The sequence below is a fragment of the Monodelphis domestica genome, chromosome 6, assembly GCF_027887165.1.
Source record: "Monodelphis domestica isolate mMonDom1 chromosome 6, mMonDom1.pri, whole genome shotgun sequence".
NCBI lineage: Eukaryota > Metazoa > Chordata > Mammalia > Didelphimorphia > Didelphidae > Monodelphis > Monodelphis domestica.
In genome coordinates this window covers 185,717,454-185,736,785 of record NC_077232.1, presented here as the reverse complement: position 1 = coordinate 185,736,785, position 19,332 = coordinate 185,717,454, and the positions used below count along the sequence as shown (strand labels likewise).

At 38.4% G+C, this 19,332-nt stretch overlaps 1 protein-coding gene across 10 annotated transcripts in view; it reads left to right on the top strand.

The window, feature by feature from the left end:
* The window catches only part of SH3D19 (SH3 domain containing 19), a 240,069-nt gene that overhangs the window by 187,565 nt on the left and 33,172 nt on the right, over positions 1-19,332 (top strand). For all 10 annotated transcript variants that reach the window (XM_056803671.1, XM_056803672.1, XM_056803677.1 and 7 more), the window contains 4 exons: positions 3,544-3,602; positions 5,719-5,980; positions 12,729-12,797; positions 12,973-13,113. In XM_056803671.1, the coding sequence (XP_056659649.1) occupies positions 3,544-3,602; positions 5,719-5,980; positions 12,729-12,797; positions 12,973-13,113 (531 nt within the window). The remainder of the gene's footprint in view (positions 1-3,543; positions 3,603-5,718; positions 5,981-12,728; positions 12,798-12,972; positions 13,114-19,332) is intronic.

Genomic DNA, 19,332 nt, shown 5'->3' with positions numbered 1-19,332 from the left:
GCTCTAAGGCAGAAGAGTGGTAAGGGCTAGGCAATGGGGGTTAAGTGACTTGTCCAGGGTCACACAGCTGGGAAGTGTCTGAGGTCAGATTTGAACCTAGGACCTCCTCTCTCTAGGCCTGGCTCTCAATCCATTGAGCCCCCCAGCTGTCCCCTCATGTGGGGATTTTCTTACCAACACAGAAAACAAGATAGTTACACACAGGTGTTATTCCCCCAATTGTGGATATGGTCAGTGAGGCTTAGAGGGGCTAAGTGACTTGCCCATGGGCAGATAACTAGTAAATTCCAGAGGTGGGATTTAAACATAGATCTTCCCAACTCCAAGGATATTTAGTGTTTTTTCCCTGATCCCTTGATTAGTCCAAACCCACTCCTCTGGGGTGGTTACTGACTTATTGCATTGGTGGTAACTAATCTGAATTAGTTGAGAAGACTGTTTCCAGATTGTATTAAGAGCCCACACCTCAGGTTTTAGAAAAGAAATGAGAGCTTCTGCACATCCCTGCTAGGTCATTGCTATTCTTCCAATGGCCAGATATTTAAATGAGATTTTCAAATCTCACAGCAGTATTTATCAGAGGGCAGAATTGGCCAGAAGAGTGTTCACAAAGCATGGATTATTTCTGGGACATCAAAGAGTTTATGAGCTGCTGGTTTGCCTCACTACATTAACTGATACCATTAGAGAAGCCAAGTTTTAAAAAACAGGCTTAATTCACTTTTTAAAAGGGAAATTTTTAAAATTGAAACATGCTTACATGATTAAAGCTAATGGGAATTCACTATTTGATATTTAAAAGAAAGATGTAAATATTCAATAGGATCTTCAAAACACAAAAGTAAATTTTGCTTTATCTTTAAGTTGATAAAAGGGAAATCATCCCAAGAGCATGTACCACAGTTTCTGAGACAGTATTTAAATGCAGCTGAACTTCTATTGGGATCAGCATTGCTTTTCCTTTTGGTGGCTTGAATTTTATCTTCTTGAAGTTGCATTGATTGCTCTCTTCCCTGAGTGTCTCTGATGGAGATATAGGTTATGGTTGTCCAAAAAAACTGAACAGGAAATGGGAAATGAAATGGAATTCATTAAATCCATGAAAAAGAGGAATGTGTTCTTGACATTTATTGGTTTTTCTTTCAGACATTTCTCCATGTTCATGTAATATGGAAGTAGCTGGAAAGTCTAAATGAGGACTCATATATTTGTCATCAATTTTTTCAATTAGACCATTTCTTTTTTTTCTTTTTTACCCTTCCTTTCTCTCTTAGGATCAGTATGAAGTATTGGTTCTGAGACAGAAGGAAATAACTAGCCAACTGGGGTTAACTGACTTGCCCAGGGTCACACAGCCAGATCATGGCTGAGGCCAAATTTGAACCCAGGTCTTCTTGACTCCAGGCCTGGCTCTCTAAACACAGAGCCACTGAGCTGCCCTAGGTCTACATTTCCAAGAAAGTCAATTCCAAAGTGTGGTAAACATGGCAAAAAACTGCAAAAAGCTAGCTCTTAGATTCTACAAGAGTCCATTCAATGAAAGACTTGAAAATATTAAAGCTTGGTAGTTTAATACAATTTAATACTATTGGTTTAACAATCTCTTCCTCTAGAGAAGCTTTCTTGTTGAATTCTAGATTTCCAGTTTCTACTTCAATTTGCTCAAAAAAATAGACTACAACTATCTTTTTGTCTTCCATACCAGCCACATCTTTCTCTTTGTATAAGAAATCTATCTTTCCTTCCATTACCTCTCCCCACACATACTTTTCCTGTCCATCTACCATTTGCCCTTTTCAAGGAAGCTTTTCTTCCACCCTCCTTGTCCTTTTAATTCTATTTCCCTTAAGTGCCTTCCTTCATTCCTTATCTTCTCCCTGGAATACAATCCAACTACTCATCTCCTTCTTGGTTATGAGTCTAAAAAGTCAACTTTGGCACAGCCCCTTAGGTTATCCAGGGACTAAAATGAACATTTTGGATATTCAAACATGATCCATTAATATTTCTTTGTTTATCCACAAGGTTCATAATAATCTGGTGTTTTTTGTGGTCTAAAGATATCCTGGGCTCTACCTTAAAGAATTTTCAATCAGATTTTTAAACATTTAGGACCCATGTAGAATTGAGGCACAGATCATTCGGCAAGAATTTAGTAAAGTCAGAAATTCTGCTAAGACTTGGGGATATAAATAAAAAAGAGAAATGCTGGGGCAGCTGAGTGGCTCAGTGGATTGAGAGACAGGCGAGTTGAGAGGACCTGGGCTCAAATCTTGCCTCAGAAGCTTCCTAGTGACCTTGGGCAAGTCATTAATCCTATTTGTTTAGTCCTGGCCCTTTAGCCTTGGAATTTTACTAAGGGAATAGCTAGGTGGCTCAATGGATTGAGATCCAAGACCTGAGGTCCTAGGTTTAAATCTGGGCTTAGACACTTCCTAGCTGTGTGACCCTGGGCAAGTCACTTAACCCCATTGCTGCTCTTCTGTCTTAGAAACAATACACAGTATTGATTCTAAAATGGAAGGTAAGGTTTAAAAAAAATTGTTACTAAGAAAGGTTTTTGGTGTTTTGTTTTGTTTAAGTGAAATGCTGCCTGCCATCAGGGCACTTACATTCTAACTAGGGAAACAAACTTGTACATATGGAAATATAAACAGAATGAATGGAAAAAGAATTCTAGTAGTTTGGAGAGGAAGGAGCCAAGAGAATTAGGAAAGATTTCAGTGACTGATTCATGAGAGTTCCCACAATGACCATGTTATATTCTGGACATCTTCCTGCTGTGCCAATAGCTCCTTCCCTTCCAGTCCCATTCTCCTTTCCCCAGAACTCAACCTCTTGCTCTGAGAACAGTATCCAAATCAATACTACAATTCCTGGAAATCCATTCAGCATCCTGTGACTTCGCAGACCAAAATACTCTTACCTGACCATCATTCTCCTCTATGTCTTTAAAATGTGAGCTTATTTGAAGGCAAAAACTGTGTTGATTTCTATATGGCCCAATACCAATGAGTGTAAATAATGAATCCCCTAGTAGTCACATTATTTGAATTTGCATTGTATATTTCCATTGGGTTAGAACCAGTAACCACTTCAGAGGGTTCAAATCTGACCTCAGACACTTCCTAGCTGCATGACCTTGGGCAAGTCATTTAACCCTGATTGCTTAACTCTTGCCACTCTTCTGTCTTAGAATTGACAATAAGACAGAAAGTAAGGGTTTAAAAAAATAAATTGAAAAAAGGGGGGTGGGGGGGATCAGAGATTTCAAAAGGTGGAGATGAACAGGGAGAGCATTTGTAGGCATGGAGCAAAACCAATGTAGTACAGATGATTTAAGTGGAAATGAGACAAGTGATTAGTGATTCTGATTCTTCTTACATTGTTAAAGATGTTAAAACTTTAGCTTTGATTACCTTTATAGATCTACCCTAAAGGTTTTGAGCAAAAATCTTCCATTCAAAGAGATTATGGTTCTAAATTAAGCAATGCCATAACAGTGATGACACATGCCTAAAATGCATTCTCCAATACTTGTAGGATTCTGAGCCCTCACTTCAAACAGGAAGTTCTTCTAAAGGACCTGTGCTGCCCCCAAGGTAAGTTTAGGAATCTAATGGCTACTTGCCCAAGGATTGCTTCTTTTTAAAATAAACTTATTTTTCATTATGAATTTTTAAAATATCAACAAACAAAATAGTTAAGTATGCAAAGAAGAATGAAAAAAGAATTACATATAAAACCAGGAACTCCTGTTTGGTATATTTTATTTTTTTAAGCCTACATTGAACAAGGTAGTAACAAAATTGCCCCATTTTAAGATCCTTCCTAAACATATTTTTGCCTTCTTCTGTTTTTTGCCTTCTCTATAATTACCCACTAACTCCTCTTCCCCAATTGAGTTCTTCCTTAGAGAAATAAGCATAGCCAAGCAAAACAGATCAGCACATTGACTGTCTAAAAGCATGTGTCTCTCTCTGTGCCTCTCCATCACCTCTTTGCCAGGAGGCAGATGGAACTGCTTTGTAATCATTCTTTGACTCCCAAGTTGAAAAGAGACTATAGTCTTTGACACTTGTTTTTCCTTTATATTATTGTATTCCTCAAGCAAATTTTTCTTCTGGTTCTTCTCATTTCTTTCCAAGTCAGTTCAACCAGATGTTCCCAGACTTCTATGAATCTTTCATATTTCTTATTATTTCTTACAACATAATATTCCATATTCCATAAAACTTGTTTAGCCATTCCCTAGTGGAGACCTATGAATGGATACCCAGTTTATTTCCAGTTCTTTGATTCAACAAAAAAGCATTGCTATTATTAGTATTTTCCCATATGGGCCCTTTCACTCCATCTTTTTTTTTAAACCCTTACCTTCTTAAAGTTGACACTGACAAGGGCAACAAGGTGGCTCAGTGGATGGAGAGCCAGGCCTAGAGATGGGAGGTCCTAGGTTCAAATCTGAACTTGGACTCTTCCCAGCTATGTGACCCTGGGCAAGTCACTTAACCCCCATTGCCTAGCCCTTACCACTCTTCTGCCTTGGAACCAATACACAATATTGAGTCTAAGATAGAAGGGAAGGTTTAAAAAAATCAATGCTGACTATTGATTCCAAGGCAGAAGAGCACTAAAGGCTAGGCAATGGGATTTAAATAACTTGCCCAGAGTTGCACAGAGGCCAATTTTGAACCCAGGACGTCCCATGTGCAGACCTGGCTCTCTAGGCACTGAGCCACCTACCCTGATCCCTTTTGATTACATCTTTGATCTCTTTGATATATGCAACTAGTAACAGCAGTATTTCTGGGTTCAAGGGCACAGATAGTTTAGTGACTTTAGGGGTATAATTACAAATCATTTACCAAAATTGTTGGATCATCAAAAGCTGATTCAGCTCATAAATTGATAATGTCTCATCAATGAGCTTTGGTCTCAGATCTTATTTTGAAAATTCATTTCTTTCTACAATTTCAGTCTTAGAATTTCTTCACTGAAATAATGGACCAAGTGGAGCTCCTGAGTAGCTATAATGGGAGACCTTGTCTCTTGTCATCTTATCCAACAGTGCCTCAAGAGGATTGAATAGGAGCTAACATATCTTTAAAGATAATCTGTGGTATCAAAAATGTTAAAATCATAAATGCCACAGTAATCAAAAAATGAATACATAAGATCTCATTTCCACTAAAGGGATCAGGGAAAATCTTTCATACTAACAGGATCATCCATGTTTGGTTTCTAGAACCATCTTGTTTTTAATTAATCTCAATTGGGGATTTAATGATAACTCTTATAATGTAAAAAGCAAAACACTTATTCTAAACTCAAGCACAGATGCCTTATCTCTTATTATAGATTTTCCATCTTGGACTTTGGGAGAAAATGCTTAGTTTCCTGAAATAGTCGCGGTATGTTTAAGAGTAAATGAGGCCTTAGAGAGCTCATGATAGTAAATGCTAGTTTGCCTTGAACTAATGAATCTCTAGTGCCAGATAAGAGGAAGCTGGAACATTGTGGCATTTTGCTAATATGGTAATGTTTAATGCTGCCTTCGTATGCAGAAAAGTTGCATATCCTGCATGTTTCAGAGTGCCTCGAGTACACTGACTTTGTGGATATGTGTGAGTGCATATGTGTGTGGCTTGTGAAAAAAAATTTCAAAAATATAATAGAGGCAAAAAGCTAGCTTTTAATTTTTATATTGATGTTCAGGCCCATAGATGGAAAAGTCGTCCCAGCTCGACCTCCACCCCCAAAGGGGGCTCCTGGGAGGCCACCGCCACCCAAGCTCTCGGGATCGAAGGTGTCTCAGAAACAAGTTTTTTGTCGCTCTTCGTCTGATGTGAATCTCCAGAATAAACAAAGTGCCTTAACAATGGGACTCACAAGGGCCAAAAGCCAAATTGTACAGAAGCAAGAACCAGTGTTGCCTCCCCGACCCAAGCCGGGCCACCCCCTCTACAAAAAATACATGGTAAGTTATTCTTTCTCTTACTTTCAATGAGAAATCTCTTAAACAGTTTTCTTAGAAATATCTACAAGGTATAGTATTTCTTGGGAAAATGGGCTGGGCAATTGTGGAATGTGCTTTATGTTCCTGGGTGCCTTAGGTGAATAGTTTAAATCAGCATTTAGCTCTTATTAGAAATGTAGAAGAGGAAAGCTGAGAAGAGGGTACCCACAAATGCCCATTACTCATGATCAAAAAGAATCATTGAAGAAACTGATCCAGTAGATCATGGATCTGTCTCCATCACATGTATGACCATGGTCAAGTCACATGGATTCTCTAGACCTCAGTTTCATTGTCTATAAAGTGATATGGTTGAAGTAGGAGGTAGGAGGTCTCTGAAGTCCCTTCAACCTTTAAATCTATGATCCTATGACTATGCTGTAGGTACTGGGGTTGACTGTTATCCCTTGTGATCCATAAGTGAATTCTGAAATAAAATTGACAACTTTATAAAAAGAAATTAAATTGATTCACTTGAAAGCATTTTTTTTCATTAAGAAGAGGAATAATCTTTCCTTACCATTTTTCTTCCTCCTCCACCCCAAAGTCTAGTATTAATGGTCTGTTTAAATTCAGAGTCTTCATTAATACATTTTAGAAGCTTCCCTGATAATCAAGCACTTACTTTATACCAAGCCCTGTGTTTAAGCACTGGGGATATGAAGAAAAGCAAAAACAATCCTTGCCCTAAAGAAACTTCCATCCAAAAAGGGAAGACAAACATGGAAACAACTGGATACATAAAAAATATCAATCACTAAATTAGCCTATGAGAGATCCAGGGAATTACAATGAGAATAGAAGGATTTGAGAGGGGAACAATTGAGAGGGGGAACAGGGGGAACTGAGGGAATGGAAGGAGAGAAGGAAATGGGAAGAGGGAGAGAGAAGATTCTTCTTCCCCTCTCTTTTTCTGGGAGAGAGGTAGCCAAGTCTTGTTCCCCTGACAGAGGGGATATGTCTCCTCAGAGAATAGTTCTGGGAGATGGAGGACACCCACTGTCACTTCCCTTCAAAAATGTGGGGTCACCCCACTATCAAGGAGAGACGTTCCTTGGATTAGGCAGTTTGGATACCTGGGATCCTGAGCTAACCTTCCCCTTTTGGGGAGAGATGTGATGTGATTCTCCCCAAATCTTCTGCCCCCTTTCCTAGTATCAGAAACCAGCCAGACCTAATTCTAAAGTAGTAAACAATTTATTTGGGTTCACACAGGGAAGAAGAGGTAGGGGTATCCAGAAAGGAAAGTGAGGAGTAGGAAACCCGAACACTGGTCCCCTCTGGCAGACTGCCCCCCCAAGTTCTTGAGGTTCAAGGCTAACTGCCTTGAACCCTCCTCTGGCCAGCTGCCGGTTGATCACTATTCCTCAACTAATTAGCTTTTAATTCAGGAGTCTAGGAACAGGTCAGGGAGAGAGAAATCTCAGGGAAAGATCTGAATGGCTCTGGCCAGCATGAGTCCAAATCCAAAACCCCCTTGAGAATTCTGGTAGCTGTTCTTTTTTTTTCTTCCCCCTTACCTTCCATCTTGGAGTCAACACTGTGTATTGGTTCTAAGGCAGAAGAGTGACTTACCCAGGGTCACATAGCTGGGAATTCTCTGAGGCCAGATTTGAATCCAGGTCTCTAGGTCTGACTCTCAATCCACTGAGCCACCCAGCTGCTCCCTCTGGTAGCTGTTCTGGAAGGGTCTTAGTGGAGGTGTTTTGGGGTCCCAGAAGGAATGGGATCTTTCTCAGCTTCCAGGAAAACCTCCTTTCCTCCACCTCCCAGGTTGGAAGATCATTGACAGTTAGAGCTTCTCTCTCTCTGCCCCTCCTCCGCTGCTCTTCAGCTGATCTCTCCTTCAGCCTGGCTTCTCATTGTAACCCTCTGGATCTCTCATCTTACACCTAGCATTTGTTTATTAAGTACTCACTATGTTCCAGTGAGGTGCTAGAAATTCATGTATTAAGAAGGAAATTATCCCTGTTCACAAGAAACTTACTTTCTAGTGAGAGAGCCAAAAAGTAAACAGATAAAAATATACAGCATCAAATAAAGAACAAATAAATACAAATAAATTCAGAGTAGTTCAATACAAGATAGTTTGGTAGAAGGGCACAAGTAGTTGGGGATTCAGGAAAGATACCATAACAGAAGATGGTGATTGAGCCGCATCCTGAAAGAAGAGGAGGATTCCATCAGATAGCAGTAAGGAGAGAATACATTCATGTCTAAAGAGACTAGAAATATAGGTGGAGGCCAAGTTGCGAAGGGCTTTAAAAGTTCAACATAGGAGAATCTTAGCACCAGCAGTTTGGAAGCCTGAAAAAGGCCTCCTGCATCAGGTACCATTTTGCTAAGTCTTGAAGAAAGCCAATGAAACCAAGGAAGTATATCCAAGCAAGGGTGGCAACTAGTGCAAAGGCACAGTTATGTGAGGTGCTATTTGTGTGAGAAACAAGGAGTCCAGGATAGTGGGATCCTAAAGTAAGTAAAAGAGTTTGAAATGGAAGAATGGGTGAGGTTGTGGAGAAGATGTGTTTCTTTTCTTTTTAAAAAAAATAATTAATTAATTCGTGGTATTTTTCCATGGTTACATGATTCGTGTTCTTTCCCTCCCTCCTCCTGTAGCCAATGAGCAATTCCACTGGGTTTTACTCATATCATTGATCAAGACCTATTTCCATATTATTAATGTTTGCAATAGAGTGATCATTTAAAGTCAAAATCCCCAATCATATACCCATAAATTATCACCCTGTTGCAAATGTTAATAGTATTAATAATAAAGATTTGTTTCTTTTAGCCCAACAATTCTTTAACATTTGGGTCTCTGGACCCCTTTTACACTCTTGAAAAGAGCTTTTGTTTATGTGGGTTATAATTCTTACTATTTACCATTTTACAAATTAAAATTGGCATATTATAAAAGTATTAATTCATCTTAAAATAGTAAACTTATTACACATAAACATTTCTGTGAAAAAATAACTATTTCCCCAAAACATTTTCATGAGAAGAGTAATATTGTTTTACATATTTTCACAAATTTCTTTTAATGTCTAGCTCAGGAGAAGATAGATGAATTTCCATCTACTTCTGAATTTAATCAGTTAAAATATATGAAATTATTGGTTGAGCCACATGAAGAAAATCTGGCTTTACATAGACTTGTGGTTGGAAAAGGCAGGGATATTTCAGTCAATAACATCTTACTATTATTATGGAAATAGTTTTAGCCCCAGGGATCTTCTGAAAGGATCTCAGGGGATCCTAGGGGTCCAAAGACTACACTTTAAGAACAATTGTTCTAGGCTTCACCTCTTCTCTGCTCAGATGGGGTTGCACTGGACCAGCAGACTGAGACAGAGATCAACTTTATGAATGGTGTTGTTGTGTTCACTTCCATAAGAGCTATGTGACCACTGATCAAAGCATTTACAGACAACTGGGTTTTCAGTTGAAAACCTTTAACATTAGCTTTGGCGATTGTTGTCACTTTCATTCTATTTGTGGAAGTTTTTCCTCTTAGAAAAGTGAACAGAAATTTCGCTGAGAGTACTGGTGATAATGATGATTACTATATGTCACTGCATGTCACTATGAAGTTTAAAACATTTTCTCACAACACTATAAAGTCACTATTTCTCAATATTTTAAGGATCCACAATTTCCTCAGGGTTGGCACTCCCTTTCTGCCTTGCTAGATAGTCTTTTTTTATCTCGTTTTTATTGTCATGCAAAACACACTTCCATATTGGTCATTGTTGTAAAAGCAAAGTCATCCATAACCAAAACTTCAAAAGAAAACCATAAATACACTGATGTGAAAGAGAGTATATGCTTTGCTCTGTATCCATCCTATACCAACAGTTCTTTCTCTGGAGGTGGATAGAATTCCCCATCATAAGTCCTTTAGGATTGTCCCAGATCATTGCATTGCTGAGAGTTGCCAAGTTTTCACAGATAATCATCATCCAACATTGCTGTTATTGTGTACAGTGTTCTCCCAGTTCTGCTTATATTGCTTTGCATCAATTTCTTCAGATCTTTCTACTTGCTAGATAATCTTCATGGGTTGTCATTGATATTCAGTCATTTCTAATGTTATCTGACTCTTCATGACCCCATTTGGGTTGTTTGTTTGTTTGTTTGTTTTTTATAAAGATGCTTGAATGGTTTGCTTTTTCTTTCTGCAACTCATCTTATAGATGAAGAAACTGAGGTAAACAGGGTTAAGTGACTTGCCCAGGATCACATAACTAATAAAATGTCTGAGGCCAGATTTGAACTCAGGAAGATGAGTTTCCCTGACCCCAGGACTAGGACTTTATCCACTGTGTCCTTAGCTGACCATAGGCCAGAAAATTCAATCAATAGTAGTTCTTTTCAAATTTAGGCTGCTGTAAGACCATAGACACACAAATCATTCTGAGCTACTTAGGTCCCAGCCTGGTGAGGATGTGCTCCAGGGTCATTCCCACATTGCAAATAACACTCAAGTGTTTTTTATATCTTTTTAATAGATGATGAAGCTTAGGTTCATTGAGTTAAGTGATTTGTCCAAGGTTTAAAAATTTATCCTTCAAAAAAGATCTATTTTCAGACTAGGTTTCTTGCCATTCTATCATACTTGATATCTGTTAAAAACTGGTAGCAGATTTAATTGTTCCTTTCAGTGTGTGATTTTTCATGTAGGTAATTTTTTTAGTAAAAATAATACTTCTTACTTGTCATAAAGTTCCTACTTTTTCTATGCTTTGTCACCTGATTCAAGCTGGAAGAGCCCTTGTCTTATCCAGGGGACTGTCATTATCAGGCATGGGCTACAACAAAAGTGACTGTATTTTCAGAACCAAAAATTGAGGCATAGTCTGACAAAGGAAGTTATTTTTGCAAAGCCTTAACAAAGGGGAGCTTTATTTTCTTAAAATCAGGATGTCCCCAGAAAAACACAGAATGTTCTAGTTGCCATACCTACAACCCATTTACCAAAATAGAGCAAGGAGGATTAATTTTAAAAGTTAACTCTGTATTTTGGACAAGTAAAAAATGTATAAATACAAAATGGTGCTATCTTTACAGTATTATGTTTCATTTCTCTATTCATTAGCAGTTATTGCCACTTGTAATGTAGTGGATGAAGGACTAGTTAGGTGTAAGAGTCACTTAATCTCTCAGGGCACCAAGTATCATTCATAAACTAAACATTCCAGCCTTGCTGATCTCTATCAATGGAGGCAATTCTCTCTGCCAGTGAAATCAGGTCCACATTTTTTCTAATCATTGCCACCTTGCCACTATTACCAGTCCCTAATGCTAAAATTGTGGGGATATTTTATCCAGGAACTAAATAGAACTCTAGGCTAAGTTAGGGAATCTGACATCCTGATAATGGAAAACTGATCCAATTTTTCCACTATATGGAAAATAACTATATGTTTGTATATCACATCATCTGACCCAGAATTATGACAATACCACACCCATGTCTTCTGTACCCATTGTGTTAGTTTCCTGAGTTTCTTTCTGTGTTTCCCCTTGTTTAAAATTAGCTTGTTACTTTCTGAGAATCTCTTCCTGAGATTCCAACAAGTAGCATCTGAGGTTCTCTCATTTACTACTGTTGCCATATAATTTAAACATATTATTGAGAACCAGACCTGGGGCCTGAACTATTTGACCAGATTATGGCCAGAGCATAGAGTTGGCCTAGGGAGCATTTAAAATCAGGCTAAGGCAGGTAGAGAGCATAGATAGTAATTAAGGACAGATAAGAACATAGATCACAAGAGATGTTTGGCATAAGGAAGAGTCAGAATCAAGGGGACAAGGCTTAAGGCCAAGAGATGGAGAGGGTCCATTGTATCAGAAAGGACTTCAGGGAGAAGCAGTCCAGAACCTTGGATAGCTCTGGGGATAGGAAAGTCATTTTATATTGAATTCTTTTATTCTCAGAATTCTTAGCATACTCAATTAGTTCCACTCTGTATGAGAAGCTCTTCAATTCAAGTCAGCTCATTTCACTAACCATTTATTAAGCATCTACTCTGTTCCAATAAATTTTGCTAGGATGGGAAATTCAAAGACAAAAAATTAAGAGGTTACCTCCCTTTAAGAAGTTCGTATTTGACTGGTTATTGGACCTCTCCCCATTTATATATGCTCAGTCCTTCCGGGACTAGAGAATCATCCTCATGCCCTTTCAAGCTTTCCATGTTAGTTATATCCATATTAAAAACCTATGTTTTTAAGTGCCTCCTATATGCTTGATTCTGTGCTAGGCTCTGAAGAGGATACAAAGATGAAAAAGACACAGTCCTTGCCTGTGGTAAGAAGCCCAAGAGACAAGGGGACTGCATCATCTGGCCTTTTCTAGGTTTCCCCAGGCATAATCATATCCCTGGTAACTCTATCAGGCTACTTAGGAGGACATTTGTCCTGCTGCTCACTTAGTGACTCATTCTATGGGAGGTCCTGTCTCTCCTGAACCAAGAGAAGAGGCTCAACTCTAGGCAGAGGATCTGATACTTGTAAAGTGGCCAATTACACCCACATGAATCATATCCAAGAAGCCAGGTATTAGCTGTTATGAAAAAGCCAAAGAGAGAATTCATCTAGAATGAGCCATATTTTGAGCAGTCACAATAAATCCCAAAAGATTCTGCAGTTTTTGTGGTGCATATTTGATCATGAATAATCCTTTTATTGGCTTCTATTTAAGCTGCCTGTGCCTCATGGAGTTGCCAATGAAGATACTGTTTCTCGAAACCCTGGAGAGCTCTCTTGTAAGGTACAGTAATGTTCTTACATTTTACCAGTTAATGTAAAAAATCCTACTGGCTCCCATCTCCATGCTTACAAATTATTAAATGCTTTAGGCTCCGAAGATTAAAATTGGGGGGGGGGCAGGAATTAATAATGTTTTATCCACTAATAATTGCATCTGAGAGTGTTATACCTTACAGCGTGGAGAGGTGCTAATGCTGCTGGATCAGACTGAAGACAGTTACTTGCAATGCCAAAAGGGAGAGGAAATAGGCAGAGTTCACTTGTCGCAGATGAAGATTATCACCCCTCTTGATGAATATGTTAAAAGCAGATCAAAAGTAAGAAATTAATTTTGTACAACACTTTACGTTACATATTGCAGTTACATTTGAAGGAACTATTAATTGCATCTTCGCTTCCATTTTTATTAGCACATTTATGTAATAGAAGAATAAATTATAATAGCATTTTCTTCCATTTTGAGAATAAATCACTTACAGGAGGCTTGCAATAGTCAGCCCAATCACTCTAGATGCATAAACTGACTGCAATTCATACTAGACACATTTCATATTGCTCTGACTTTCAGCAGCCCATAAATCAAGTCATTAATTTGCCATTATAAAAATTACTTTTTCAAACTAATGCAAACATGCTTGGCAAAGTGACAGCAATTTGATGACCATCAAAATAGATAATGATGAAAAGAGCCAAATTCACTTTCTTCTCTTCCGAGATTAAAACTTTGAATGGCCATAAACTTCAGTGATTTTAGCACCTGAAATAATGTAACTGAGTCCCACCCCCAAAACAGCCAATCCTAGTTGGTGCCTAACAAATCCGGGCACCCCAGAGCGGAGCATTGTGGTGATGAGGACCATTTGTAAGCAGCACAAATGTCCTTGAGATGTCTGCTAAATGTCTAGTTAAAAAGCTGTTTCATAAGCTTGCTAATTAAATAAATATCTGTTCCAACAGAGAGGGAGGATCCAAACAAATCAAGACTAACCATTTCAATTACAGGGGACATGGTTAGTGACAAAGTCATCTCATCTGAAAGCAGTGGTATTTAATGTCGGTTTTCTCTGGAAACAGTGCTAAGATATTGCAACATGTGTTATTTCACAGAGGTTTAAATGCTGAATCCTCTTGGACTATGTACTGCAGTCAAAGGAAACTGAAAGGAAAAGGAAAGGTAGCTCTTTAGATCTGTGTTTCTCTAGGTCTGCTAGGGTAGAAGCTGATTGAAGACAGGAACTGGGTCACTTTTGTCACTGCATCCCCAGTACCTTGCTTATTGTAGTCATTCCCCCCCCCCAAAAAAAATGCTTTTTAATTGAATTAAACATACATAGTAGATAAAGGGCTGGCCTTGGCATCAATAAATCTTGGATTCAAGTCCTGCCTCTGATTCAGTGTATGGCTGAGGTTAAATTACTTCATCTCTCACTATCCCCAAGCAACTCTCTAATACTGAAAGCAGCCTGTTATAGTGAAAAGAGGGTCATCTCTAGAGTCTGAGTACTTAAATTAAAATCCTGCCTCTGGCATGTCACCTAGTGACCTTAGACAAGTCACTTAACTTCTCTAGGCCTTAGTTTCCTCTAATCTATAATGAAGGGGTTGGATTTGATGGCCTCCAAGGTTCCTTTTTGCCTTCAACATTATGGACCTATGATCATGATTTACAAGGAAGTTGTTAATCCATAAAGCATACCATTCTTCACTTCATTTCCTTCCAGAGTTTTTCGTTATAAGGGCAATATTTCTCCTTTGACTACATAGGGAATAGGGTAATATGTATTGCTTAATAGCACTGGTATAACCTCTTTCAGATTATTTGCAATCTTGGGGAGAGAGGATGGGAGAGAATTTGGATTACAAAATGTCAGAAAACAATTGTTGAAAATGATTTCTACATATAATTTTTAAAAATGAAAGGAATAGACAATGTTAGGGAAAAAAAGTTGCTGATCTGAACTAGTAGAGGGAATTTTCATACATGGAGCTCCAAACATCAAAGAAATAACATATCTGAACCCTCACTCAGTGTGGAGGGAATCTTGTACTTTTTTAAAAAGTCAAAGCAGCCCCAATAAACCAAGTGTACATTACCAGTAAATTTGCCTTTCATTCTAGTTTTATGATCTCATCTCTGTTCATACAGTTCTAGAGCTGGACACATAGTAGGTACCTAATAAAAGCTTACTGAACTGCTTTTTTCAGAAGCCTGAATTTTGAAAACAAAATATAGTTCTGAAGTGAATTACTTTGGAAGAAAGATGAAAAGTTCCTGAATTCACTGAAAGAGAGGGAATTTATCTTGGGTCCTGTCATTTCTGTGTCTTGACATGCCATCATTTGGTCATAACATCTGTTGTTCTGTTCTCAGAGCACAAATGAGTGTAAGAGTAGAAATGATACTGCCAAAAGCTGTACTTTATGAGGGAAAAAAATGAGCTAGACATATCAAAAGAGAAATGGAGGGTTTTTTTGAGTTTTCTTTTTTCTCTTTAACAGCCCTCCAAATTTTATCTAACTTCAATTTTGCCTGACTTGTCTTGCACTGTAGACACAATTACTGTTCAAGCTGTGCTGGTGGCCAGAGATTACTTTACTATAAAAGTGGGAGAGATGGTGCAATAACTCCACTCATTGAGTATCCTAAGGCAATTCTGTCTTCTACATAAAGGGATTTTCTAGATGAGGGAAGCTTTCCTGATTTAAGTGGTTTAAGTGGCTATACTCTGGGGGGGTGGGGTGTTTAGTACCATTTGCCTAAGACTTCAGGGCTCTGTTTTTCTTCTGCCTCATCAGATTTAGATTTAGAGCCACTTGGGACCTTAGAAATCATGGTTAGTTCAACCCCCTCATTTTACAGATGAAGAAAATGAGACCCAGGAACAGCTTGATTTGCCAAGGGTCATATGAGTAGTCAGTGGCAAAGTGAAGATTGGTACCAAGTCCTCTGATTCCAAATCTAGGGTGTCTTTCCACTGAACCTCACTTTCTTTCTCCTAATATTACCTTATCTTAAATGTAATGATGGCAATATACAATAGTCTCACTTCCCAATTTTTAATCTATTGTTTTCTCATAACCCAACAATAGCTAAGGATTGATCAATGTCCTTATTTTGCACATAATTCCAAGTCAATAAACTCTCAATGAGTGTCTCAGTAATCTTAATGGACTACTTTTCTGGAATCTTAACTGTGTTCCAGATGGTTGAGATTCACTAAGTCTGATCCCCAGATAAGTGAGGCATCCCAGTACCAGAATGGTAGTTTACAGATGCACCTGCTTTAGAAATATTTATACAGTGCTTTAGTTATTTTTAAAGAACTAGGAGTCTGTGTCCTTAAGACTTTTGTGATGTCTTGAACTGTTTTGGTCCCTCAGGAAAATATCACTCTCTGTCTAAATCCCTCTGACCTGCTGCTCCTCGCCCTCAGAGCTGGCCAGCATTTTCAGGGGCAGCCTTATGTGCAAGCAACTTAGAAGAACTAAATTCATGATTTGATTTTTAAGGGCATTAATAGAGCCCTACAATTCATATTGGACATTGCTATCATAAATTGTCATACTCCAATTCCTCATTTTAGACACTGAAAATACCCACCAAAATGTAAATAATGCCCTCTAGAATGGTAACTTTTATTAAAAAAATGTATATGATGCTTTTTATTTTTTTCTGGGTTGTACATATATTATCACCCAAAACCCATTTACATATTATTCATTTCTGTAATAGAGTAATCTTTTAAAACCAAAACCCCCAATCACGTACCCATATAAACAAGTGATAAATCATATCTTTTCTTCTGGATTTCTACTCCCATATTTCTTTTTCAAGTTGTGGATAACATTCTTTCTCAGAAGTCCCTCAGAAGTCAATCACATTTGATCATCCCACAGTGTTTCAATTACTATATATAATATTCTCCTGGTTCTCCTCATTTCACTCCATATCAGTTCATGGAAGTCTTTCCAGTTCTTATAGAAATCCATTGATTCATCATTCCTTACAACACAATAGTATTCCATTACCCTCATATTTCACAATTTGTTCAGCCATTCCCCAATCCCCCTCATTTTCTGATGTTTTGCCAGCACAAAAAGCACAGCTGTAAATATTTTTTTACAGATCCTTTCCCATAGAATGGTAACTTTTTAAAGTCACTGTTAGTCATTTACTCTTTAGCTTGAATCATTAGTAAGACTCTGAATAAGACACAAGACCTGTAGGTTGTATTTGGTGGGAAGGTAGAGGAGAAACAAAAAGTTGGAAATATTACCTAAAGTGATAGGTCTAAATGAACCTGATCGACCTTGAGAGAACATGTGCAGGACTTCAACATGGTAGATGAAAGGGAGATAGGCTACCCTGAAAATACAAAGGAAAGCATAGAAAGGACACCGGCAGGAGCCCAGAAATTGATGAGAAGTAATATGGCATTTTAGAAAGTGCCCTGGCTTTGGAGTTGGAGAACCTCAGTTTGAATCCCAGCTCAATTAATTACTGACTTTGTGACCTTTGACCATAGCTTCCCCTCTCAGGGCTTCAATTTTCTCATCTAATAAACTGGATATAAAAATGGAACTAGATTATTTCTAATGTTTCTTCTAGCTCTAAATCCTTTGATTCATTATTACTTAATTCATGGTTTTGCCATTGTTTTCACTCATGACAGAACACTTTGATCAATTTTTGGTGATGATGATGCTAATAGACAATCATCAGTAATCTAAAGCAAAATATACTTTGTTTCCAAGTCCAAGTTTTTTTTCCTGTTGATAAGCAATGAGAGTTTTGGTTTCCCACAATACACGCATTCAAAATCAACCAATTAGTTCCTAAAATTCATCTAGGGTACCCTATTTCTTTTTTCCATATAAGCCTTGGCATTGACTTTTGTAGAAAAGCCCAAGCCAGACAGCTGGGTCAGAGCATTTGCTCCTAATCAGAAACAGTATTGAATTAACCCATAGCAAATTAGCTGGAATTGACGGTTGTGCTTATTATGAGTTAGTGGCAAATCATGGGCTTCTTTCCTCCTATGAAAGTCAAAGTGGAATTCTCAAAATTCTCACTTTTCCTACCAAATGGAGGCACTAGGTCTGAAACCTATAATGTCATCTTCAATCTAAGCCCTGGTTTCAAGCTTGAAATGGGAAGAGAACCAGATATGCCTTTGTGGAAAGAAATGTAGACTGCAGAAGATGAGATTAAATGATTAAACTGACCTCCCTCAGCCTTTTGATCTCTGTCTCTTTCTCTCTCTTCCCTCCCTCTCTCCTTCCCCTCCTCTCGCTTATCTTTCTAATATCTCTTATTCCCCTCATCTCTACCCAGAGCCATCAAATCCATGCTGTCTGACATGGTCACAGGTAGAAACTGGGGACTGCCCGGAGGCCCCCAGGAAGGATGGAAATACCCACTCAGACCCCCCTGTGTGACTCCTCTCTTACTAACACCTCCTGTTATTAGGATTGTTATGATTACTATTTTCACTCAGCTCCAGGAAAATTCTACCCTTATATGTTATGATACAGAAATTCCCCCTAGAATATTGCCAAGAGATTCTACTTATCAAATCAGACCTAAGAACTCCTATGCACCCATTTGGATAAGGGGTCATAGATGGGACCCTGAAAAAATATAGAGAATTGCCTTTCATGGAAAGGCTGGTCTGCTCCACTTCACTGGATTGTTGTGTTACCTCTGCAGGCTAGGCAACATGCCATGGACACCTTAGAAAGCGGGTCATGTTGATTGTATCCTTTGAAGTCTGATTGATTGTGTAATTGGTTAGTGTAACGAATAATTATTCTTAGCTTAACTGCATGTCTGGTACCTCACGGGTCAATGAGGAAGCAACCTCTAGTTGAGCTACCCTGTGACCAGAACACATATATCTTCTGCACAGCTTTGCGTTTATTGTTAGAATCTATGGAATCAAAGAATATAGGATAATTGTAGAATGTCAATCAAATGATTTTGTACAAGTTGATGTATGACCTATTCCATTATCTGTAAGGGAGAATGTATGTTGAAAATGAAACTGTGTGCCAAGTGTATGTGTATTTGAGTGTATAAAAACAAAATCTGTGCAAGTCAAGGCAGAGCAGTTACTGTGATGCCTGGCTCCAGGTGAGACTTTAACTGTCTCTCATTTGTCACACTGCCATGCTATCTTCCTCCAAGGGACCCCTGAACCCAGTGAGGGCAAGACTGCCACATCCATCTGGTGCCTGGAACAAGGGACCCTCTAGGTAATCCCTCCAAAATACAGACAGCTAGGATCTTACCCAGGGTACTGCAGACCCCCTACGAGTGGTGTAGGTTAGAATGGTGAGTAAATCAGAACCTACAAGATAAAAAGGACACTATGGGACATAGTGGCTCAAAGGAAAGAAAACTAGTCATTGAGATAATTAAGCATACCCTTCAGAAGAGGGGAGTAAAAGTGAGTAAGCAGCACTTGACTAAGTTTCTTGATTTTATTCAAACTTGTAGCACATGATTCCCTGATGAAGGAATGGTGGATTTAGAG